We start from the raw sequence: 25,586 nt of genomic DNA, 5'->3' as shown, positions 1-25,586 counted from the left end.
AATTTCTACACCAGTTGCAGCAATGGTACAAAGGAACAATGGAACAGGAACCGCTGAAATTTCCAAGCAGGAATATTCGTCCTGTCCAAGGAACTTCCTCTGGTTAATTCCGCAGGCATGGATTCTTGAGATTGCACCCAGGTCCAAGTGACATCTCCCGAGTCATCAGTGGTATTCCAGGAGATCCATTGACAATGGAAATGCAATTCTTCGCGCGAAGTAGAACGTTGTTCCTAGGTAACTGACCTCAAGTTCTCTGCTTCCAACTACGTCATGGCGGCTGATATTTATTCCAGCGAAATAAGGACATCTTTATTTTCCCGTACACATTTAACAAAACGTTAAGGTGGTAATTCCCAATCCTTGTCAATTTCTTTCTTCGTCCAAACTAGGCGGGGAGAAGGTCCATCGATAATTAATGATCGACATTGGGGGGTTAGAAGAAATTATCTTGTTAACCCTTTACGTTTCCCTGTCTTGAGATCTACATTGTTACAGAAACGACGTTTCTCCATCGTCCAGCGGGCTTCGAGATATGCCCATATAAGGAGTTGGACGCAAGCTCCTTGGTTCGGAGATTAACGCGTCTATAAAAGAACGCTTTTGCAGAGCAAAGCGAGTATTCTTTTCAATGAAGTCCATGAGTATCTTATTCGGTGAGTCGAGAAATGCTAGTATTGCGAGATTGGCACGTCAAAATATTTTTTTTTCCATACTGTACCAAGTTTTTCAATAAATTTAATTTATACCCCTTAATATCTTGCTCCAGTGTTGCTTCTTTTCTAATATGGAAGGTGTTTACATCATCGCAAGAGTACGTTTCTCCGTCATTCCAAACGTTCTGTCGTTTTTATAGACGAACCTTGAAGCAACATCACGTGTAAATCACAAGTTAATCAGTCGGTAACATAAAGTCAAGGCCAGTAAAGTTAGAAGAACGGGAAACAAGGTGGCCAGAAAACGACGGAATTTTTGGAACTACCCAATATTACATGTACAATATCTAGTACCTACTGTCCTAATCTATAAATAATAATTACACGTGTAAAATACGTCTATTCAAAGACATTCGCATGTTGCCAACGATGGCTTAACTTCCAGCTTAACTAAGCGCAGAAGTGTACTTCATTACGGAATAAAGATTTATCATGCCACGGAGTCTTCGAGGTATTATTTCGTCTCGCATAAATGATTGCTCGCGAAACATTTTGCCAAAAAGGACAAAATTACCACAGTACAAAGTGAAAAAAATGTCGCAAGCTTAACCTAAGAAAACACATGTTTTTCTTGTATCATTGAACGAAGACGGTCGTAAGTTAACGTAATTACCATGCTGACGATATACATTTCTGGGCTTAACTAACGAAATATATCAACGGAATGTTTATCGCATTAGGAGAAAGATAATTACCTTAGTACAATTGTAGTTTAACCCTTTCAATACTACGAGTGACTATAGTTGCATGCTAAAATTTTGCATTGATTCCCAACGTCAGTCGAATTTTTTTCTCGTTCACTTTTTATTTTTTAAATCTTTTTTCATTTTCTTTTTAATAATAGTGAACTTTAATCGCAAGTGGCCCATACCGTAGTTCCGTAAACGCAATTTGTATTTGTATTATTCGCATTTTGATGACAGGCATAGCCGTATCGAAAGAGTTAAACGATTTCGTCGTATCGAACGTTATTATAAGCGGATTGCCGAGGCTAAAAATAATTGCCCATGCACCGAAAGAGTTCTAAACATTAAATGGTAAAATGTAAGTTTTAACAAACCAAAGACGAGTTTTCGGAACGCGTAGTAGAAAATGGCGGTGTGCAATGAAAACCTTTTATTTTAATTTGTGACGAGAATATTCGAATTCGATCAAGAAACGTTTCGACCGGCGTCCGTCGTTTACATTTCGGAATCTGCCCCGAAAAGAAATACAGTGAGCCGTCTTTTTCGATATTTCAAATTTTACCTTCCGACCGAAGTCGACATTTTCCCCAAAAAATATTACGAAGCCCAAATTTGCAGGGTGTGGGGTGCGAGGCCCCAATATCCGTCGCAGTTTTTATCACAATTAAATCCAGCTAGAGCAAAATTACTTATTGAACATTTATCAGATTGTAATAGCCATAAAATGTCCACTAAGCGTTGTTTTATTGGTTAAAAAAGGAAAGAAATGTTACAATGTCCTCAACCCGTCCGCACGTGCGCCTGTGCGCCAGGCCTACTCGTCCGGCACTCACCCCGTGCAAAGGAAAAAGCATGGAAAAAATTGTTGTGACTTCAAGGAAATAAGTCGATTACTGATTTTCCTCCGACCCGATCCTTCTCGAGCTCATCGCGATACATCGAACCTGGTCCCTCCACCGGATACCGTAAGCCGACCGTAGCCCGAAACCCGAAGCTCGTGTTATCGAAAATCAGCATCTTTCGCAAGACGCCTGCCGCCCATTCCGTAGCACGAGGCCGCTCGGTCGAGGCCCGTGCCGTGTCGCAATTCGGTATTCGGGAAATCGCGGAGCTTTATCGAAAATCCCTGGGCGTCGCTGGTCCCAAATATTGTCGACGTGGAAATTGGCCCCGACATCCTCACGTCTATCACCCGGGATCGGTTAGAACATACGAAGCAGATGCTTCGATGGGACACCGCACGTCTGTCTTGTACTTTCATAAATTCCCCTATTCCGTGGAAACCTACAACCGATTTCTTTCTTATAGTTCCGAAATGGTCCACTTTCCCCATAAAAATCTTACGTAACGTTGCAACCTTCTACGCGATTGCTTTACTACATATGCAAGATATTTTGCTTCGATTACGCCTTAACTCATTGCTATTGTCTTCACTAAATTGAAGAGAGCGATCAAAGAATTAAATGTTCTTGAAATGGTTGTGCACCCTAATGATCACGAACGATATCTCATTGTAAGGCATTCGCATCCATTGCTACATATCTGTGCACGTACTTAACGAGTCAATTATTATTGTTTACCTCATCCAATATTGAGTTGCATTTGGTTCCAGGTAGCAGATTCTGATGATTTTGCATACTTACGGTCTTTTCAAAAATTAAGTAACAGGAATTCGGCTTTCGGATGACCTGGTTTTGAAGGAGAGCATTTGACGATGGCATCTCTCATACCTTTCTGCAGTTTCTCATTGGCTGAAGTGATTCCATGCTCCTATGGGCACACGAAGCAACGGGTTAAAAACATTAGCAATGAACACGGACTCGACTACAAAAATCAGCAAAACCGAACAAAATATATCTGAATCGGTGCACCTTGACAAGGAGAACATGGCACAGCCACTTACAATTTGCACAAATGTAGCCCAGTTTCTCTATTAACTAAAAATCAGTGAAAACTCACTTTATATAACCTCAAAATAAGAACAATTTTCCTTTGAATATTTTGATTTTAGTAACATTAAGCATCGCAGCGGTCAAATAAAATTAACAAATAATACGGTGAGATCATGTTAAAAAAGAAAAACAAGAAGAGAAAAAGGAATTAAGCGTATGACGGAGTTTAAACTCTATATTTAAATTTTAAAAGACACCGACGCAATACCTTTAAGGTTAGTTCCACAGATTCAACGTCATTAGTCTTGTCAATGGGAACGCATCTCGATGATAAATTTGACTAAATCCTCGCTCACGGTGTGCACTGACTTTACTCCACGTGAATCATCACAAGAAATTCAACGAGGTAGAAGGCAAGCAGAAGCGTTCGATGCCGCAATATTGGACAAGAGGCGTTCACGACGACAAAATGGCGTCTTACCATGCCGGCTGTTTTTCGACGCCTCGAATAATCCTCACCTCGGCCTCGTCATGGACTTTGAATGTACGAAGCCCTCAAACTCAATCATTCCCTTGATACTTTTCTGCCCGTAGCAAAACAAAAAGTGGGGGAAGGAAGGCCATTTTTTGACCTTCCCTTCTGTATATATGAAACGGTTGAGCGATGCAACTTAGCAACATTCTAACAGGCCGGGAAAGAAGTCCCTCAGTTCTCCCTTTTTTAGTTTTACTGCCTTCATAATCAGACTCGTACACGTAGAATATTAATTCTACACCCTAAACTATGAAAACAGCAGAGCCAAAAGAGACGGAGAACAGAGACCATTTTCTCGTCTCCTGAAACCGTTGCGCGACGTACTATCTAACAGCACTGGGGGAGAATAGTTCCTCCTTTCTTCCTCTTTCCGTCCTTCGCCTCCATCGGAATACCAAGGGAATGTTTGAATCTGCTCCACATATCCTACGCCTATACGCTCGGACGTAGGAATCAGGTGAGTTAACTTACGGCAAACCGTGATGACTTCACCCATGCCGTCCTGCGAACTGCACACCTGTGCTCGCCTTCGACTGTTCGACTGCCGGCCGCAGCCGGCCTTTGGACCTTATGGTCTAAGCGCCAGACATCAACGCCATCCTTGCTGGCAATACACTTCCAACAAACTAAACGATTTGGCGGCGTATTCAAACTTGTTTATTAAGACCTTAATGCCATTGCATCCTATAAGGTCCCGACTAGTGTTCTAAACGTGGTAAGTTACATCAGGAAGGATGAGAAATTCCTGCTAACGTATCGGTAACTTCTCCAAAGCTTTTTTTCCCGAGAAATTACGAGAAAAAAATTTATGACGGAGCGAACGAGAGGTTCCGATTGGTTGTAGAAAAACCCTGTAGCAGGAGAACTTCCGTTGCACGTTTTCTGGGACCAATCGAAACCTCTCGTTTGATTCGTTGAACGACATCGTCGGCTTAATGCATGTCGGCTCTATTCTGGGCGAAATCACATGGAATTTCTGGGAAGCTATACGTAAATATTTTTACCTGGAAGTAAATAAAACTTTTTAATCAATATCTTTTAATAACATTTATTATTCGTTAACTTGAACTTCAAAGTGCATCGAAAAGAAATGCTACTTAAACGAAAAAACTTCAAGTGTATAAATAACAAAATTAACGTTCTCATAAATTCTCGATATTCTCGGTAACTTACGGTATGTTTCCCAATTACCTTCTCCAATTTTATGTTACCCAGAATTTTCGAACTCTAGTCCCGACTAATATCTCATTTTTATGACTAAATGACGTCTTTTAATCGATAAAAGACTTCTCTCTCTTTTATGTTTTTTCTCTTTATCAAGCGAGCGAACGTAAAGAAAACCGCAAGAGGATTAATAAATAAATTAATTAATAAATATCACTAGGAACAGATATTTCAGGGATGGATCGAGTTCCAGAACGAGTCGAGGGTGTCGGTTTCAGGATTGCGCGAACATCGCTGTTTATATGTACATACATGTATTGTAATATATAATTAAGGATTTTAACAATTAACAATAAGTAACAACTAGTACAGCGAATTGAACCAGACCAACTGATGGTGAATGAAAGGAAATCAAGTAAAGTGTTGGACGAGCCGTTCACGTTTCGCCGCGTCGCAAAAAGGCGTTTCTCGTGACAGAACCCGGACTTCTTTATTATAAATGTACGGAATATTCTTAAAAATATAGTGCACGCTCAAGATAGATTACACCTCGAAGATGGTTGGGGGCATCGATCATCTCTACAATACTTAGAATTAATACGAAAATGTTGACCTCCACAGAGGATTAGACTTTTAATCAGATAATTAACGCCGTTGCACCGACTCGATGAGAAATCACTGCTGGTTAACAATGTCATGTAATTAAACGAGATCAAGAATTGTTTTCCCCTTAAGTGTGTCGATTTCTACAGATTTACATCTTTGATATTGGATTCTAAACAATGACGGTCATTTAATGAATTCATGTCGTATTTGAACATCTTCTTTTGGAGAGAAAAGAAAAAGTTTAAACTTCAAATCATTTAATAAATTCATCTTGTATTTAAATACCGTTACTCTCTTTTCAGAGAATATTTGGTGACAATATTTTCAGAATCTCGACGTCTAAAAATTCGAAAGTTCTGTCTTGTACAGTTCCTCCGACATCGATGCAAAACATCTGTACAAAACAAATTTGAACAACTGATAACTGCATCTTTGATTGGAATTTCCATGCGAGTTGTGCTTAGCAAATTTGAGTTTTCTATATGTATTGATGTTTCCTATTTCATATTTATTAGTACTCATTGGAACGGAACTGAGACACAGGATTTATCATCGAATCAGCACACGGTTTACAAGCTGAAGAGATCGGTTTGAGAAGGCCACCGTTGACTGGAGAGATAGACTCTGATGAGTAATCGATAATTGTACCATTAACGTATCCTAAATCCCATCTGGAATTAAAGTAGGTAAAAGTGTTACCGTTTGTAAAGGGCTTGTGCTAACTAGCCAGATTCTCTAGTGTTCGAGTAGTGAAGTCTTCGAATATTCATGATTCTGGTAACACTTCGCAATCCACTTTGACGATAGTACCTGTGACAATGCCTCCATAACACTTTTGAAAGCAGCACCGATATGCTCCGAAATACATTACAGGTATCGACTGGTTCCTTAAAAATGTATGCACATTTCAGGGAACGATCATAAATTGCTGATGCGAAACTTTTCCATTTGATAGCTTTAGAAACTGAACGTGACTGTCAAACCTAACCTCAGACGCCATCTTCTGTACATGGGCCCAAGAAAGGGGAGGTATGCCTACCTGTTTGACAGACCTAACGCTACTTTAGTGATTGATGGACAAAGGTTGAACGAAAATCGTCTAAGAAAATAAATGACAGAAATTTCCAGTCTTCTACATAATACCATGATCCAGAATCTTAAAAAATTTCAACTAGTATCTCTCCAAATTAACATATCTTAAGACTTCCCAGCCTGAACATGCCATTTTAATCTCGAGCGAATTCAACTATTAATCTTCTTCTAACGTCGATGAGCTCTGTTTTAAAATCTGACATTAATAATTTCGAGATGTCTGTACGACTTTAAGGTAAGTATTATCAGAACTAATATCTAAAGTCTCGGGTTTCTTCGCCTTATTCGACAGCAGAGCGGAGCTTATTAAGTAATACGGAGAATAATTACAAGTAACGATTGGCCTATGATATGGATCCAGACCCTGATAGGTAATGGTCTAACGATGCTCGCAAAGATAATCGCAGATAGTCGAAGATCGGTCCACACATGGATATACATGATTTCATGGCATGGTTTCACATGCACAGTCTCATGTACAAAGTACAGAAAAGATATCGTTGAATACTAAATGGACTGTTCAATAGTAAAATCATCGTTAAAACGACATCGGGATCTTAAAGTACTTGTAGGAAATACGCTTAGGAAATCAGTCCTCTGAGGTCCTACGTTATGCTACACTACATGATACATCATACGAGTCGTAACAAGAGAAAAATAACAATCGTTTGTTACAGTCATGGAAAATCATTCCAACGCAGCGACTTATCCATCTGTAATACTTGAACAACATCCGCTGTCTCTAGATTAGATAATTAATTTCCCTGCGAATGGTTAAAGCTGCACGAAGTACTTCATTTCCTTCTTTGTAGAGTCTATCCCTTAGCCAGCGGAATGTAATGGCAGGTAAAAATAGACAGAAGGTTACAATTCAGTGAGGAACGAGCTGTGTAGAGATCAGTCGAAGAGTATCGCTGAAGTTTAGAACAACCAGTGAGTGAAATCTTTAATTTAACTTGTTTTACTCATAGCTTGAATCAATGATTGTGTTGTCTCTCGGATAACATTCCTCAACCTTTTATTTGTTACAATCTGAGATTTAAGGAATAACGATAACTTCTGACATAATAATTAAGAAACCCTATATTTTGATTTTTATCTCTGAACTTTTATAATTAAAAAAAATTATAACTGAATCATTAGTTTTGCAGTGAATGTTCGAAACTTCAACTCTTTAACTAAAATAGTACTTTACCCCATATAAACAATGTATCGAACATCTGGAATAAAATACTATTCGAAACGGTGCTTTACGCAGCTCTTATGAGAAGGATGAGTACATCCACTGAGAATGAAATTACAGTTCGAGCAATAGTGGTTATATCTCTGAGAATATCGTAGCATTTGAAACTATCACTGTAAAAATATCAGAAATATAATAGTTGAATACTCCAATTCGAAGCAGTGCTTAAAATCAAATTTTTCCAAATGTATAAGTTTCTATTAAATGAGGTTCCGAAACATAGCTAACCTAGAAAGTGACCTATCTTGTTTCCTGCAACCATAACCTATGAAATTACACGGCACAAGTTCTCTACATTCCTTAGTTGAATTACTCACGTCCCGTGCAACTGCAAGAAAACTTTTGGCGCCAGAATTCTGAGAATATAACGTAAAGATTGCTTCGACTGCATCGTCCCACAATCAGTGTACATAGAGGACATAGGCAGGCCACGAAGAGGCGATGCATGGGTGAAACTTTGTACAAAAAGCGCGCGCGAGAGACACGTGGAAGACTCATCGAAGATCGGTATACAAGAATAGATTTCGCGCGAACAAAAAATTTCACGGGTCGAACGGATCCTCAAGATTCACTCGACAAAGAACACTGCGGAGCCTCAAAGTAATGTCCTTTCATGGTCAAAATGCTTCCGTGTCATTGCTGCAGTGTTTCCTGCGATATGTCTGTAATATTGCCACGGTATTTTTGCAGTAAGTCGCAGGTCCTGTGTGCAGTGATTCTCTTCGAATAAGAAAGAGTCTTCTCGGGTACCTCTTGGATTTAGTGGACAGAACAAATTCATCAAAATCTGGCATCGTTAATCAATCGGATGAATTCGAGTGCCTAATAAATGAATATTCGAATCCTAATTGATTTATAAATTCAAGCAAACATTCAGATTCTTTACACATATTTACAGAGGTTAAGAAGGTTTGACAAGTTGATAAATAATCCATAACAAATATGATTTCATCCTGCATTGTATAGAACACCGAAGTCACTTTGCTGCAACTAATGGAAATCAAAGTAAATATGCACAAGGTGTATACGATACACCATTTGCAACTCATGATTTACTTTGCCTTCCAAATTACACCTCTTATAGCTTAAGTTAAAAAGATATACTGAGTTTTAATACAATTTCAAACATCATCAACTTACAATTATCTTACTGGATGGATTCGATGCTTAACATCGATCAAATTATGCTATGTGCTTCGAACCAGGACAACCAAGAGAATCTTTCTTATCCGAGTCCTTCCCAATAGAAAAACGCGAACGTAACATCTTTGCAACAACTATTCGAGAAACAAATTCACTGTCAACTCACACGTTTTCGCATTTACGTCGCGTTTTTCTTCAGGTTCCGAAGGATTCCAGTCGATCCGTAGTTTCGCCAATAGCAGCGCAACGATAATCCTAACTTCGCCGCCGATTCGCTACGAGTACACGTCTCGGGAAGTCGCCAATTAGCTGTCACTAATCGGTAACAGTGATCAGCGGGATATCCTTCGGGTAATTTAGTCGTGTACGAGTTGATACAAGGCAAAGAATTCAGAAATTCCCGTAGAAGCTCAAGAGGATACGTACGTTTCATGTTAAACGGTACGTCCGACAATAACGAGTTCGCTCCGAAAATTTCGCGCAATTTCCAGACCTTTCATATCACCTCAGGTGATATGAAAGGTGTTAGTCCGCGATAAATAAAACATTTTTTTGAAAACATAAAATTTCACGTGTTCAAGACCTTCGTTAGAATCTCCATAATCATGTACTGGAGTTTCAAATGATTCGGTGCACCCAGTTCGGAGAAAGGTTTTATAAATATTTTGACGCTTCGGAAGCCACTTTCATATCACCTTTGTTCGTCAATCAACTTTTCTCCAAATTGGGTGTACCGAATCGTTTCAAAGTTCACAACATAAACATGGACGCTATAAGAACGGTCCTGACCCACGTGAAATTTCATTTTTTATAACAAATTAATCAAATATCTATAAACAAATTTTAATTATATTGGAATTCCATGGGTGTCAGGACCTTTCTTATAGAGTCCATATTGACGTTACTTTCACATTACCTTAATTTTACGACGATAGATTGTAGATTACGTGCTTCCTTTATCTCGCTCACAGTACCCGTTTCTTACATAATATAACATGAAATATCGTACGATCTTTCATTCAACTCCGAAAAAATGTTCGTTATCAAACTTAGGGCGCATCAAGCCCATATTTGTATCTAGGCTTCTACGGAAAATTCGGAATTCTTCGTACGAGGCCGATCGTCGAATCGAGGGTAACCGGGAGATCGGCGATCCGGGTCGACCACGTATAATATTTCGGTGGTCCTAGTGGAGCTTCGACCCCGTCGACGCGACTAGCAACAACGACGTGACGATTTCAATCCTGACGCAATCGTTACGTCGTTGCAACGAGTCAGGTAAACGTCGGATGATCGCTCCGGACGGTCGTATATACAGGGACCCGATTCTTGCGTTCATGCGGATTTTTTTCGCACGAAAAATTAAGAAAATTATGTGAAAGTAATATCGCGTGCAAAAGTTGATCGTACGAACTCGAGAATCGGGTCCCAGGTCTCGAAACTCTTACGGTAGGGAAAACTTTACATTCGTAGACGATTTTGTCGAAATTCTCCCCACTTGTCACTAAGGTAAGGTAAAGTTTGATCCACACAACATGGACCTTGTCATTGGAAAATTTGGCAAAGTTCCCCGACCGGACGTTAGATCGCGTTCTAACATACGTGTCTGAAAATTTCTTTAAGATTTCGACGGTGGGTGCCAGCATCTTTTCTTTCCTCAAACTGCCACTACGCGGCGCTGCGATGCGGCACAGTTCCGTTAAATATAACCTCTAAAAAAACCCTCCTCCGGGTGCGAGCACAACAAAGATAGGGAGCGAGGATGTATTTTCATCTGTTTCATAGACCTTACTCTGCCTTGGCGACTTTTTCGAGCAAACGATTCATGAAAACCGTTTACGACGATTGTTCCTCTTTCACTATGGGAGTTTCCAGACCTCTATATATATGCAACCGTTTCATTGAGCTATTTGTCGAACCAGAAACCAGGTCGGCAGCAGATTTTGGTGGAGACACGTCGAAACCTTGCAGAAAGTGCTTTTGCAACTTTTCGTAATTTCGCCACGTGGAGTCCACACGTTGATCCAATTACGAAGACCGTGGAACGAAAAGAGAAAGAACGGAGGATCTATTTTCTTTCTTTCCATCTCTTGCTGGTAGACGTACCATTATGTAGCGCAACGGTTTCACGTAAAAAGAAAAAAAAAAACGACGAGGCAGTCATTCCATTGTTTATCTTTTGGTTTTGCTGTTTTCGTGATCGGATCACCTCGCAGCATCCATGTATCTTATGTCCATGAGGTGAGATCAAAATGGAACGGGTAAAAGAACCACGGTATCGACTAAGCTAACTCGACATAATAATCAGGAATCCCGATAGAGTTTCGCGCCAAGTATACACACTTGCATACTAATATACGCGTATGCGTAAAATGCCACAGACTTCTTAACGCTAAGTTCGGGTGTGTTAAATTCGTAAGAATGAATATTTCGGTATTTAAGAATTCCTCGTGGATCTATAAAAAACTTTCCGAAAAGTTCGACGGCAAAGTGTTCACCACTGCGCCGATACCGACCTCGTCGACTGGATCTCGCACTGAGAAAAAAAAAATGACAATCGGATAGACCACGATTGCTCGTCGAGAGTGGTAGTGTTCCTAAAATTGCAATCATGGTCGGTTCGATTATGTTTCGGAGCATTTAAACCATGATAAGGTGGATCCAACCTTGAACTTTTTACTACGCAGCATGCTTAACGTCCGCGAATTGAGGTTACGCTAAGTTAATGAAGTGTTGGCATGGTGCATTTCTTCGCAAACAGAACTTCCACGTTGAAGACATGTTCTATTAAAATTAAAATTAAGTTTGAAATGTGACAAAATGTCGTTGATTGTAATGTTTAGATCTTGCACAGATCTCCGATCGGTAATGAATTTACAAACATCTTATAAAAATAAGATGTTTCGTTCAAGCGATCTGTCCTGCGCGGCGACAAGGTTCTTACAACCATGATTTACTTGCACACCGAAGTGAGGTTAACTGCCATCCAATCCTTCACATTTCTTATGATTCCTAAACAACACTCGTTCCAAAACACACCATATGTGTGGTTAACAAGTGATTCCGACAGCTATATTTTTTTCCTCAGTGCGTTAGAAGAAATTTCAGCTGAAAAGGAGCGAAAATTTCAGAATTCTATGCTACAAGGAAGGGAAGGCATTAGGGTGATTTAAAGGTACCGACGAATAGGTTTGAGCAAACTACAATATCTGGTAGCTTCGATAACGACACGTTGGAAATAACCGTGAGTAATTCACAAACTGTTTCATAGAGACGCGAATCACTTTCTCGTTTAAGGTGAAGCGAAACACATCGAGGAATTTGATCGATGTCGGTAAAAAAGATTCTTCCAAATACCCTCGTTACCAATGTTCGTATTTATATCGACAGCTGTGTCGAATTGTATTGGGTACTGTACTAAATGACATACTCCATATGTTGTTTAGAAACTTTAGTTGACACTAAAATCACAGATGGCGCAGGGTGACGCTCCGTACTCAACTAGGGCATCAAAAACTATGAATCCAGGGGATTTCTAGAGTTTTACTTCGATTTCTTTATAATTATTGCACGGAAACGACATATGGAGTATGCCATTTAGTATAATACCCAATATAATTCGAAAGAGCTGTCGATACAAATGCGAACGTCGGTAACGTAGGTATTTAGAAGCATCCCTTTTACCGGAGTCGATGAAATTTCTCCACGTGTTCCACTTCACCTTAAAAGAGAATTTCTTGCACAAATGCCCAGATACATAAAGAAGCTGTAGTTCGTCCAAATCTGTCAGCGAAGCAGCACGTTCGCCTCACCGTAAAGTCTTCCGAAAAGGGACATGTTACGCAGGGTCCACGCACTAAGGGAAGGGACAGGGTAAGGGTTGCTTTTTCGCATCGCGTCCTCCTTGGGAGGAAAGTCAGTAAAGAAAGAGGACCTAGTTCTCCTATGGGTCCTCTGGGGATATATTATGTATTATGTATATATATGTATATATATGTATATCCCTATCTAACAATTAACTCGACTACGCGCTAACGAAGTTAAACTCGCTTCAAAAGGTGCAACATTAACGAAATTCCGATAGAAACTTGATGTATATGTATACGTAGATGTATGTATATATATATATGCATACATAACCTGTACACCGACTTGTCGCAAGTGTGTACACCTGTGCACATATATACACATATTACTCTGGAAGGCGACAGTAGAGGCTACTGAAGTAAATGCAATATATATATCCGTACGCAGAACGAAGACGGTTCGCTTTTGGCGGCTTCACGTGGACGTGGATACGCGGAAATCCGCCATCTTGGCTTTAATTTCCTTCACACGGACGCGGAACTCACATATCTATAAATTTCATGAGAATTGATATTCCAAGTTTTCTAACGAATACGTATATTTGTTATTATAAGAAAGTGGTACACTTACGCACTTTATGTATTGCACAAACACGGGAGATGGTGAAATGAAAGCGAAACGATAATCCGCGGATCGTGTACAGAATGCGACGTTTTTAACGCGATAAAGACTAGCGGACGATAATTTTGAATTGCAAAATTACATCGAGGCGGCGTTCTCGGTCCTAAATCAGCCAAAATCCGAAGATCTTGGACCCCTAAAGTGGGGTCCACATTTTGCTGGCGTTGTATCCGATACCACTTCGTGGGTGTATCGGTTGCCGATCGTTGCGCGTTTCCTTGTCCACGCGAAGCCGCCAGCAGAGCCGAGCGGACTCGGCGTCGGTCCTTGGCCGCCATTTTGCCATTTTCCTAACCTGCGCGTCGAGTTCGCCCTGACGTGGGCCGCAACCCGATTCTATATTCGATTGTCACACCCCGCGAGAGAGTCTCACGCCTGATCGGTGGTTTCGTCGAAGCCTCTCCTTCCTTCGTGCCATAGGATGCAAGAGACCATGCGCAGATGATACAACGTGAGGCGAAACAGAGACAGAGAGGGGATAGCGCACCGGAGGGGGAAAGAGCGGGACAGACGGATCGCCTTAAACGTGCTGCACGAACTCAGGGTTCAGGAACGAGAAACCCATGAACTCGGTCTGGTCCAAGTTCATCATGAAGAGCTTGTCCGTCGGCGTCAGGTCGGTCTTCTCCGAGGTGAACTGCTTGTCGAAGTTGCTCACGTCCTTGCGGTGTTTCTGTTGATCAAAGCAAGGCACACCGTTACATAATGTTACCCGATTGTCCGTATCACTGATCTATATACGAGCTGGGTAGCTGATACCCAGGGACATGGGTATACAGGAGACTGGGCATAAAATGGGAACTTAGACATGGGAGGTGAAGCCACAAGACGGGGGGGACAGCCATATTACCGTGTCAAAACGCGGCGCGAGATTTGAATAGGTCTTCCTAATTTTTACATCGAGGATAAAATGCAATAAGAAACAACGACATTTAACCCCAAAGCCGTAACTATTGCAGTCCAGATTAGGTTTTTAATAGTTTTCTCTGCAATTAATGGTAATAGATAATTACTCATAGAAAAGGGATATTTACGATCTTTGGCTTGAACGGTGGCTGCACCTCGCGATTTTCAATCTTGTCCCAATCTATGCGCCTGAAGAAGGCATGGCTCCTCACGTCCTCTTCGCCTCTGAGACCACAGCCTAATCTTTTGCTCGGATTCTTCGTCAGGAACTGGAAGCGAAGACAAAGATGAGTTAACGAGGGGATGATAATTTTGTAAATGATCCTTCGAAGATGAAGAGGAAATGACATCATATTTTCATTGGATTTCTATAGATAATTGGGGGTACCAATTTCTTTCAAATTTTACCACCTGAATAAGGAGACCTGAAAATTGCGAAACATAATTTTTAATAAATTCCCTGCACAAGTGGTTAAACCGAGGGAGTATTCAGTCGGAAATCGGTGAAAACGATGACCCGTTTTGAGAGCAGATTTCCTTCGATTTCATATGATAAATAACAATGCGATTAGCGAAGGAGGGACGTTTAACCTTAAAATTGTGAGCGTTCGGTGATTTCCACATGATTTCGAGCATTAAAATCCGTGATTTCCTGAGTGAATAAAACCTCCGGTTAAACTCTCCCCAACAAGGTCTCCAGTGGTTTCCGGTTATGCGAAGACGAGTCAACAGTGGCGGACTCGTTTCATCTCTCGCCAGTTTTCAGGGCATCCAAGCTCCGGATCGACACACTTGACCCGAGTTGGCCTACTGGCCGCTTTGCGAGGAACCAACTTTGATTCGCTGAAGACGCAAACGCTCGTCGGGATGTCTCGTTCGGAAGAGGGAAGGTCCTCGCAGGAGCCCGTTAAAAAAGAGAACGTCCGGAGATATTACACGTTTACTCGCTTCTTCAGCCTCCGACGGTTCCCTGTTATGGCTACTTTATTCGGGGAGGACTCTGATTGGCTGAGCACCGAATAGGCACCCTGGGAATGACTCATTCGAGAGAAGGAGAGTTTTAACGAACTCTCCTTTCTTCATATTTGTCCGTTATTTCTGCAACGTTCTTTGAAACTTCAGGGATCGCCGAATTAAGGCGAAGTGAAAGCGGCATTTGAAGGATAAAATTTTACCAGGTGAGTATGGCGGTTCCAACGAAACTTCTGAAGCCCATGAAATTTAATTTGTTTAATTAACCCTAAACCTCCCACCGGCTGGTGGTCAAATTACCATTTTTAAATGGTATTGGTAATGGGGTTATAAATTGTCGGGATGTTTAGTGTTAAAAGAAAATATAAAAAATGAGATTCAGGAGAATCAAGAGTTCTTAGGGCTTCCGTATTCATTGTGCCAGTGACGCGTTCCCGTGTGATTGTTCCGGTTAATAAATCTCTCGAAGGGATCGTTTATCGCAGCTTTCCGTTTAATATTATTTTGTCTACCTTTCCGAGGACGACTCCTCACTCATACCGTTTTTGCGTACCGAACTCCGCTCCCCGACTCTACCGTGCCGTGGCGGGCGTAAGGTCCTCACGGGGCTGACTGGCCGGTCCCGACGATCGAACCGGGTCGAATTGCTTCGAATTGCTTCGACTATCCGGCACCGGAATTCCGGGGTCCGAATATAAATCAGTTTTCCGGGCTTGACCCCTTTCGCATGCAGGGTCCAAGGCGTATGACGATTTGCCGACAAGGGATGGGAAGTCTCGCCGCATCGTATACAAAACTTTCAAACGATTCTGTGCGGACAGTTTGGAGAAAAAGGTTTTCAATATTTTGACGTTTTGATGTATATAGAATTGGCGTCGTTTTTAACCAAAAGGATTTAATGAGGCCTAACCTTTGCGCCAATTATCTGAAACACGTTGCCACTTACTAGGACATGAAGAACAAAATATGTATGAAAAGGACGTGCGGATATTTACCCCTTTACATGCTTCTTTGGCCTCCTTGGAGAGACTCTTCGGATAGCTGACATTATGATCGGTTATGGCTGCGAAGAGTTCCTCTTCGTCTTCCCCGTCGAAGGGAGGCTGACCCACCAGCATTTCGTACAGAAGAACCCCATAGGCCCACCAGTCAACGGACTTGCCATAAGGTTGATACAAAATGATCTGTAACATTGATTACGATGTTATTATTAATCATCCCTGTAAAGGAACAAACAAAAGCAAACGGACCTGCTCATCGTTTAAACGATACATATACACTCTGCTGGTTCTTGTCCAAATAAAAAGAAAAAACCTACAGGTTCCGTTCGAAGTGATAAATATCTTATTTCAATCCCTCCGTCATAGCTCATTAATTTTAACTCATTGCACTCATTGCAATCGCCGCTGGCAGGTCGAAAGGCAAAGGTCTCGAATGAAACGGGTTAAATAAACTCCCTAGGCAAATTCAAGGAGAAAAAGACCATTTGCACAGCAGTCCGTGTAATCGACTTGGAGGTAATGTAAATGATTACTCAGAAAAACTCTAACGTCGAAGAATTTAAAAGTAACAATAAGAAGGAATAAGATTACAAATATGTGGTAGGAATAGTATCATACTTTTTATCTCAATATCACAAGTGCTAATGCAACGAATATCACCGGCTAATCACTGGTTTTTCCAGATTTTCCTATTTATGTAAGGGATTGGATGAGGGTCCTAAAGAAAGGGAAAATGGCGATTCGTGGGGTTCGGGAGCATCGGGGCAAGAAAAGTAAGGGATAAACGGCAGTAATGATCATTACTGCCGTACGGAATAATTTCTAAACATGTTTTTGTAATCTTTGCTAAATATCTCAAGTGACAGATTTTTTAAGATGTCTCGTAGATTTCATTCGAAGCTGTCTAAAAGATTTGTTGAAAATCTCAATGACATATTTAGTTTTAATAATTTNATATATAGAAAATATAAGACAAAATTATTCCGTATTACTAGGCAAGTGCGCGAGATGACAAGACGCGCTTCATACGCAGCCTGGCGGATATCACTTTGAATAATTATTTAAATGTATTTCAATAACAGCGCACCTCCGGGGCAATGTAGTCCGGAGTGCCGCAGAAAGTCTTCGTCATCTTGTCCCCGGTGATGCCTTCCTTGCACATTCCGAAGTCCGCGATCTTGATGTGGCCGTCGTGGTCCAGCAGGACATTGTCAAGCTTGAGATCCCGGTAAACGATGCCCCGAACGTGAAGGAAAAATAGACCGATCGCTATTTCCGAGGCATAGAATCTGTAAAGTCGGACGGAGAGCTTAAACCGTTGATGGTACGAAACAAAAGCCTCTCTCGAGCTGACGCGAAAGTGCCGGAAAAACTACTATACGATCGTAAAGTCACTTAACGCGAATTACGGGGAAGCTCTCGTTTAACGATCACTTCTAACTTATAGCCTCCGTACTCACGTTGTAAATTGTGAAACGATTCGATACCCCCAATTAAAAAAAAAAGTTTAAGAAACGCGACCTCTGTAGCGCCGCTTTCGCATCACCTTGAGACGTTCCGGGAGCCGCTTGGTAGTATCCCGCGTGCAGGACATTACAATACGAGCGTACTTCCCATTATCCCCCCCCAATGGCGGCGATTCCCTTATCTCCGCCAAAGGCTCCCCAGCTGAAAAGTCAAGGCACTTACACCGCAACGGGTTCCTTGAACTTGCCGCACTGCTGGATCTGGAACATGAGGTCCCCGCCGTTGACGTACTCCATGACGAAGTAAAGCCGATCCTGAAAACGCGAGATTAACGTTAGGTGTTGCCTTTCCAGGGCCAGCCTAGAGTGCAGGAAGGATCGATGGCGACCATCGTCTGGAAGCAGGAGTGCAGCTGAACGAGGAAGGGCGGCTTGCTCGACAGCGCCAGGACGCGCTTCTCCACCATCGTGCACTCCACGTCGTCGTCCTGGATGATGATGTCCTTCTTCAGGATCTTGATGGCGTAGAGCTCGTCCGTGCCCTTCCGCTCTGCCAGGAGGACCTGAAAACGAATACGGTTCACGGACCACTGACGCATTTCTTTTGCAAATATTTCAAATGTCTGCCTAATATTAAGGAAATGTTCGATATTCCTTGAATATATGGAAAATATAAGAGAAATATATTGTGCCATTAGGGTAGTAGTCGTTCGTGCGACGTTATAATGTATTTCAAGTACCTTGCCGAAGCTGCCTTTCCCGAGAACCATGAGGAAGTTGAAGTCCGAAGCTCGGATCACGTCGCTCTTGCCCATGTTGTGCGGAACTTCCTTATCCTGCGGCACTGTTGACTTTTTCGTCACCGAGGTTTTCTACGACGTTAAATCACATTTTTAGTGCTTTCGAACTTGTAACTATTCGATAATTGACGCTTTCAAGGGGCCGGAAGAGGTCATGTACTGCTACCTAGAAAATTCATTCATCGTCGAGTGCAATTTTTTCACTCTTGGAGGAAAGTGCTCTGTTTACAAATCTTATTTTATTCGACCCTACAAAATGTGGATAGTGCGCAGTTACGAAAAGGAGATTGAATCAAGATAAAAATGAAATAAAATAATTTCAACTCCGTACATCGATAATTTGGTTTCGTATCGTGTTCGATGCGTCTACATTTTTTCGACCCATTATTTAGACGAACGATAAAATGTAGCTGTTTAAATTAAAGAGCCGGAGATGTATTTCTCCCGATAGAAAACGGACGCTTGAATCTTTTTTTTTCTTCTTCTGGGTGGCAGCACATGGCTCGTTGCATGAATTTCTTGCAATTAGAATACAACGAATGGAATATATAACCTATGAATTTTAAGCAGCTTCGCAAAACGGAGAGAACACTTTGCAAAACAACGAAGTGTGTAGAAATGTATTTAAATTTCCATTGATTTGTATCAGCGTCGAAAGCAACATTTCATAAAGCTGCGTCACTTTTGACACTCTCTCCTCGGAATTGTAGATAAAATGGGGGCTAATATTCTACTCGGTAATAACGAATAAAATGAATAAAATGAAAAACACTTTTTCTGCAGATCCGGACGAGGTGTTCGCTACTAACTCGCATCTTGCTCTTGAGCTCGGCGAGGTCAACTCCCTCTTCGGGAACGGGGACGTTGTAGAACTCGCCCTCCTCCTGGGTCAGGAGTTTGAACCAGCCACTGGCGGGGGCCTTGATGAGCTCGGAGATGCCGAAGGATAAGGAGCCCATGAAGTCGTTCCTGGACGTCCGATCCCAGTCCCAGACTTCTATCAGCAGTCTCCTGTCTTTGTCTTCTGGCTTGAGATCGCTGTGGAGACGAAGAGGTTAAGGTGATGCGAAAGCGGCGTGAAGAGGTCTCGATTATGAAACTTTTCTCCGAACCGAGTTTACCGAATCTGAAACGATTTTTCAAACTTAACGATATGAATATGGAAGCTATGAAGAAGGTCCTGACGCCCATCAAATTTCCATTTTTTTTCTCATTTGTTTATCAATGTTTTCAACATTTTTTATAAAAAAGGAAATTACATCAGTTTCAGGAGCTACCTTAGGGCCTCCACATTCACGTTGTAAAGTTTGAAACGATTTGGTAATTTTAGTTCGTAGAAAAGTTTCATGAACGATTGACCTTTCGGACGCCACTTTGACATCCCCTTAAATATCCTCGGTAACTCTTTGCGACAATGGTAAGGATGGATTATATGGAAAGTATTTAATCCCTCCGACGTGCTTTGTTCAGGAGGGGTTGGTAAAAAATCGTACATGGATTCTTTTATACATCGCTACTTGTATAGAAGGTGTTAAATATTATCTCGATGAATAAGGTGGAATGGAAACGTAATTGCGTAAAATTCTTTCCAGAAAAATATGTCGTAACTAACTTTAGCTTTTACTGCAGTTGCATATGCACTAACGACAGAAATTGCAGTCAATATAATTGTGATCGTAATAAATGTTTTTTAGAAAAAGTACTGAATGAGCAAATAAATTTGTAACGACAAAAGAAAGCATCGTTATAACTAAGCGGGATAGTGGGAGATTGCCAATGTTAGTAAAAAATATTGCAATCGTAAATATAACTTTTATAATTTAAAAATGTTTGGCCAACATGCGTTTACCGTTTCTCCAAAAAATGTTTATAGTAACATAAGGATTGCTGTATCATTTTTGTCTAAAACTATTGACTATCATTGTTAACCTTCCTTAATTGTACAGTCCTGTCTGAACAAAGCTCGGAGTCTTTCACTTTCTGGATGACCACATTTCCATCTAAACTCCTGAACGCGCCGAGAACCGTGACATCGTGTTCTTTAGAGAACACAATTGTGCCCTTGTAATTGAAATTATAGAAAGCAGTTAAAAAATGTGTAAACGATTGGACGGATGTTTAAGTGCATAATAATTACTTATATGCAATCCGGATCGATATGCAAAAGTGGGATCAAAATGCATAGATCTAATTCTGGGCTTCTGGAGGAACTCCTGAATTCTTTGATGCTACATATTCGATATCCATTTTTTTCTAATAATTTTTCGATCTCACTCCACACATGAACTCAAAATAATGAAAGGGTTTAGCATTCTTCCCCAACGAGATCATCTTTGTTCCGAAACTATCACCTGACGATCTTTGAAAACTTGGAGTTATTAAGGTGATATGAAAAGGTCATTCTTTAAAACGTCAAAATATTTATAAAACTTTTCTTCAAACCGGGTGCACCTAATCATTTGAAACTTCGACACGTGATTATGAAGGTCCTAAGGAAGAAGGTGATGCTCATAAAATTTCATTAAAAAAAAAAATGTATCCGTGGTTCTAGTCTGGGATAAATAAAAGAATTTGTTAGAAGGAAATTTCATGAGCATCGCGTTCTTTCTTAGAGCCTCCATGATCACATGCCGATGTTTCCAATGATTCGGTGCACCCAATTTGGAGAAAAGTTTAATAAATATTTTGACGTTTTATATGTAAAGAATGACCCTTTCGTATCAACTTAATTTTGAATGGCATGTTTTTGTGCATCACTGTCAGCTGTGAGTGAAACATCTATTTGATAAAACAATGAACTCGCATCTCTATTTGAAAGGCGACCCGCTTGTCATGGAATCGTTCTACCCTCGTCTCGAAGCAACAATCGATTGGGCTCCCCGACTGCGCCTCGATGGCCAGATACTCACAAAATGATTGTCTCGTTCCATTCCGGATTCAGGGAGGACTTGATCGTCTTCGTTTTCTTCTTGACGTTGTCCGAGTCGGGAATTAATTTCAGCTTGACGTAGGGATCCGACAGTCCGTTCGGATCCATCGGAATGAGATTCCTCCCTTGCTTCACTGGAATCGGTAATCGATCATCTAATCACTGTATTTTAGACAGTCGCTTTTCTTATCTGACGATAAGAAATGTCAGCGGAACTTGGGAAAATTACGAAAATTCGTTGTCAACGGAAATCACTCTTTATCGAGCGAGCCCATCGATAATTGGGGGGGTTAGTTTATTTTCGCGTTTGGAAATTGACGTAAAAAGGGGTAAAATAGAAACCTACGGTAACAAATCAGTTTTATATTTCTTAAGAGCCTGCGTCAACGGTACTAAATCTCGGATGAAAATGCATCCCGTCCCATTTTTCTATACTAGCTGCAAACCTCATGTCACGTTGTATCCAATACCATTTTCATCCAGTATTGCCAATCGTACTATTATGATAGTATTCATCCTATTATTTCAGTTCGGAGTACTGTGCATATATACGACGCAAATTGCACCACTGTTTCGGTAGAAAAAGAAACTGTATGGATGACGTTTTTATCATTGGTAGATATTTTTTTTACATCCTTCGTTTTGCTCGTAAAGACATTTGTGCTTTGTTAAAATAGAGAATGAAATTAAACTATTCAGTGTTCAGTTCATTTTCGGCTCATTACAGTTAATCGCGTGTTCAGTTTCCAGTTGACTTTTGAAATATTAGAAATGAGCGTTATAAAGAAATGTATTCAATTCCATTCATCGTTTAAGGCGAAGTGAAGCACGTGGAGGAGCTTGATCGACGTAGGTTTTTCTAAATACCTCCATTGCCGACGTTCGTTTTTATTTTCACAGCTGTGTCGAATTATATTGGGTATTGTACTAAATGGTATACTCCATCTGTCCTCTTCGTACACTAATTATAAAGAAATCGAGGTAAAACTCCAGAAATCCTCTGGATTCATGGTTTCCGAGGCCCTAATTGACTGGAGAGGGACCCTCTGCGCCATCTTGGGTATTGCATTTACTCTCCTATTTAACATCGGACGCAACTTTTCTCTAAATTCTTAAATATTTGAACTTCTCAATTTGTCGTATTATTTTCTTGAATGTACCGAATTGATCTATTATTTTAATCCGATTGTCTTGGAATAAAGAAAACTGATGTTGGCAACACTGGTTCCATCCCTTCATTCTTAGATTGATTGGTCTATCGTTTATTCTTTTAAAGGGAATTCGTTTCTCGTCGCTCAAAGGAATGTGAAAGTGGCATCCGAGGGGTCGATCGTTCATGACTCTTTTCTCCAAACTGGGTGTACCGAATCGTTTTAAACTTTGAAAATGAAGGCTATAAGTAAGGTCCTGATCCTCATGAAATTTCATTTTTTATAACAAATTTAAAAAATACCTATAAAGAAATGTAAAAAAAATTGAAATTTCGTGAGTTTTAGAATCTTCTTTGCAGCTTTCATATTTATATTGTCAAGTTTGAAACGATTCGGAACCCTCGGTTCGGAGAAAAGTATCATAAACGGGACCCTTTCGCGCCACTTTCACGTCACCTTAAATGAATATTTCAAAGAAAACGAAGTACGTACCTTCGACGGTGAGTTTGTTTCCGGTGCAGGTGATGTGAAGATTGATGCGTCCGCGACGCTCGGTGTGGTCGCATCCGCAAAGGTTCGGTACGCTCTCCTCGCATCTTTTGTGAACGTTCATATCACATGCTGCATAATTCGTGAGCATATATAGTTTGCATGGGTTACTGGACTGCCCCTGCCCCCTCCTTTTCCCGCGTACTTTCAAACTTGGCGCCAAATCGGCAGAAGAAAGGAAGCCAAAACCGAAACGGACTCGAAGGATCTTTATTTTCAAACGACACCCCGTAATCTCCTTTCCCAATGACATATTATCGTTTCGGCTCTCCCTTCGCGCTGCTCGTCCGCGTTATTTATGCGCCATTCGACGCGACGAGAGATCCATCTCGCGATCCGTCATCGAGCTACGGAGAGCCTAGAATTCGCATCACCACTAAACAGACCATAATGGATACCGTGGATGGCTATTCTCAACATTCAGAGGGTAGGCATGCACGAATGACACGAAGGCGCATACAATGGATCGACATCGTGGATGCAGGACCGAAAGGAAGAGAACGTGAGACCGTTGCACAACGCAAGATGGCGATGGCATAGTCGACCGAGAGGGAGGGAAGGAGAAGAATAATCGCGTTCTCCCTCTTTCCGTCTTGCTACCTTAAGGTGATCCGCATACATAAAACGTCAAAATATTTATAAAGCTTCATGCACCGAATCATTTGAAACTTCAGCTTTATAAATGTTTTAATAGAATGATCTTTTCGTCCCACCTTATAAAAAGAATACCATGGGAATGACTGGATTCGCGGGTCCCACATCCGCGATTGATATGCTGGAATGCAGAAGTCGCAAAAGTCGAGGATGCGTCGAGACGCCGAAGAAGGCGATGGACCGGATGCGATTTCGTTTCCTCTCTTATTTCCCACCTTGGGATTTTTCCCGATACGGCTCTGGCAATACGTGACGGCTATAAAACTGGCTCGAAGACGACTTCACGAGGCTCTTCGCGTCGACGTGTAACCGTGTTTCGAACGATGGTAGGAAGGAGGCTCGGGATTCTCTTAAAGCGTCGACCGTTGATTGCCGAGGGATCGGTAGCGCGATTCTGCCCATCGATATCGGAATCACGCCGCGGGAAATGTTCCCTTCCGATTTATTGTCTGACTTTCTTTGTAACGTTGATAATCAGTTTCAATTTTTCCTTTTTTTTTTCCATACACGCAATCGAGGAAAAATTGTGATTTGCCCGAATTTATTTAATAATTTCGTAATCGCGTTTGAATTTTCCTCTTTTCGTATACCAGACAGAGAGTAAATCTTAGAATATNATCGATCATTGCTAATTATATTTTCGTAGCATTGCATTTTGATCTGCCCAAATTTATTTCATGGTATTCATAATAACTCTCCCCTTTTTCGCATACAATATCGATTGAAAATCTCGAAATGTACGTTTCATTACTAACGATGTCTCTTCGGCATCGCGCGAATGGAAAAATATGGTTGATTGCCTTTTCGTGCTCGAATCGAGGAAGGCTAATAACATATTGTGCGCCAATTATCGCGCACGGTAACGGATAGCTATAATCTGACGGCATCGGTTGATAAAACGTAACTCTCGCGTGATATCATTCAAAGCTTAACGCGTTGTCCATGACCTTTACACCCTACGCTTAAAGTAAGGTTCAGGGAGTCAATTCTGTAACTGAAATCTAATGAAAATGCAGAAAGTGAGGACTCTAGAGAAACTTTGTCATTTTCATTGCATGCACGTGTCACCTTCTAAGCCAAACACTAAATATTCAGGTCCATCCGGTTTCATCTACGGTCCATGATCCGTGTTTATATCGGTCCTCCGTCCTGCCAGCGCGTATCGGAACAGAATCGAAATTCGAATCTAGGGAAATTCCCAGTTCCGTTCCGACGAGCCAATCGCTTTCGAGAGCGTCTCGAGGGCAGGTGTTACGTATGTATGTACAAGGGTAGCGGATACATTAGGCATCGACGCAATGGTACACGTAGAGAGAACGAAGCGAGCGTTCGAGAAAGGGCCGGCAGACGACGGAGTGGACAGCTGATGGGCGCAAAAATAATAGAACGACGGAAGAGAGGAAAGAGCGCCAAGACCTTCGCAGATATCTCGCGTAACTGCAAATTGTAAGCACGCTGGGAAGAACTGGTCAATCGAATGCGGAAACTTTCAGATGGCGGTGTTCGGCATTACGCGAGGTATTTGCAAAGGCCATTAAGGTGACGAGCAAGTGGCGTCAAAGATGTCTTTTCTCCGAACTGGGGTTACCGAAA

At 41.3% G+C, this 25,586-nt stretch overlaps 1 protein-coding gene and 1 long non-coding RNA gene across 3 annotated transcripts in view; both read right to left on the bottom strand.

The window, feature by feature from the left end:
* Positions 1 to 1,259: 1,259 nt before the first annotated feature.
* LOC105694334 lies at positions 1,260 to 4,418 on the bottom strand. The gene is made up of 2 exons (XR_001103524.1): positions 4,301 to 4,418; positions 1,260 to 3,172 (listed from the first exon to the last, which is right to left on the bottom strand). It is a non-coding gene; the product is annotated as an uncharacterized LOC105694334 (long non-coding RNA).
* Positions 4,419 to 9,755: 5,337 nt separating this feature from the next.
* LOC105694333 (protein kinase C, brain isozyme) overlaps positions 9,756 to 25,586 on the bottom strand; it is a 62,328-nt gene continuing 46,497 nt past the window's right edge. For both annotated transcript variants that reach the window (XM_012414870.1, XM_012414871.1), the window contains 10 exons: positions 23,283 to 23,411; positions 21,620 to 21,773; positions 19,520 to 19,748; positions 18,651 to 18,782; positions 18,300 to 18,473; positions 18,134 to 18,225; positions 17,532 to 17,733; positions 16,439 to 16,627; positions 14,600 to 14,740; positions 9,756 to 14,238 (listed from right to left, as the gene is read on the bottom strand). In XM_012414870.1, coding sequence (XP_012270293.1) covers positions 14,086 to 14,238; positions 14,600 to 14,740; positions 16,439 to 16,627; positions 17,532 to 17,733; positions 18,134 to 18,225; positions 18,300 to 18,473; positions 18,651 to 18,782; positions 19,520 to 19,748; positions 21,620 to 21,773; positions 23,283 to 23,411 — 1,595 coding nt within the window. In that variant the 3' untranslated portion in view covers positions 9,756 to 14,085. The remainder of the gene's footprint in view (positions 14,239 to 14,599; positions 14,741 to 16,438; positions 16,628 to 17,531; positions 17,734 to 18,133; positions 18,226 to 18,299; positions 18,474 to 18,650; positions 18,783 to 19,519; positions 19,749 to 21,619; positions 21,774 to 23,282; positions 23,412 to 25,586) is intronic.

The sequence above is a fragment of the Orussus abietinus genome, unplaced genomic scaffold (genome assembly GCF_000612105.2).
Source record: "Orussus abietinus isolate OABI.00-Male unplaced genomic scaffold, Oabi_2.0 scaffold145, whole genome shotgun sequence".
In the NCBI taxonomy this organism is placed as follows: domain Eukaryota; kingdom Metazoa; phylum Arthropoda; class Insecta; order Hymenoptera; family Orussidae; genus Orussus; species Orussus abietinus.
The sequence above is the reverse complement of the archived record's forward strand: the minus strand, read 5'-3'. Positions and strand labels throughout refer to the sequence as shown.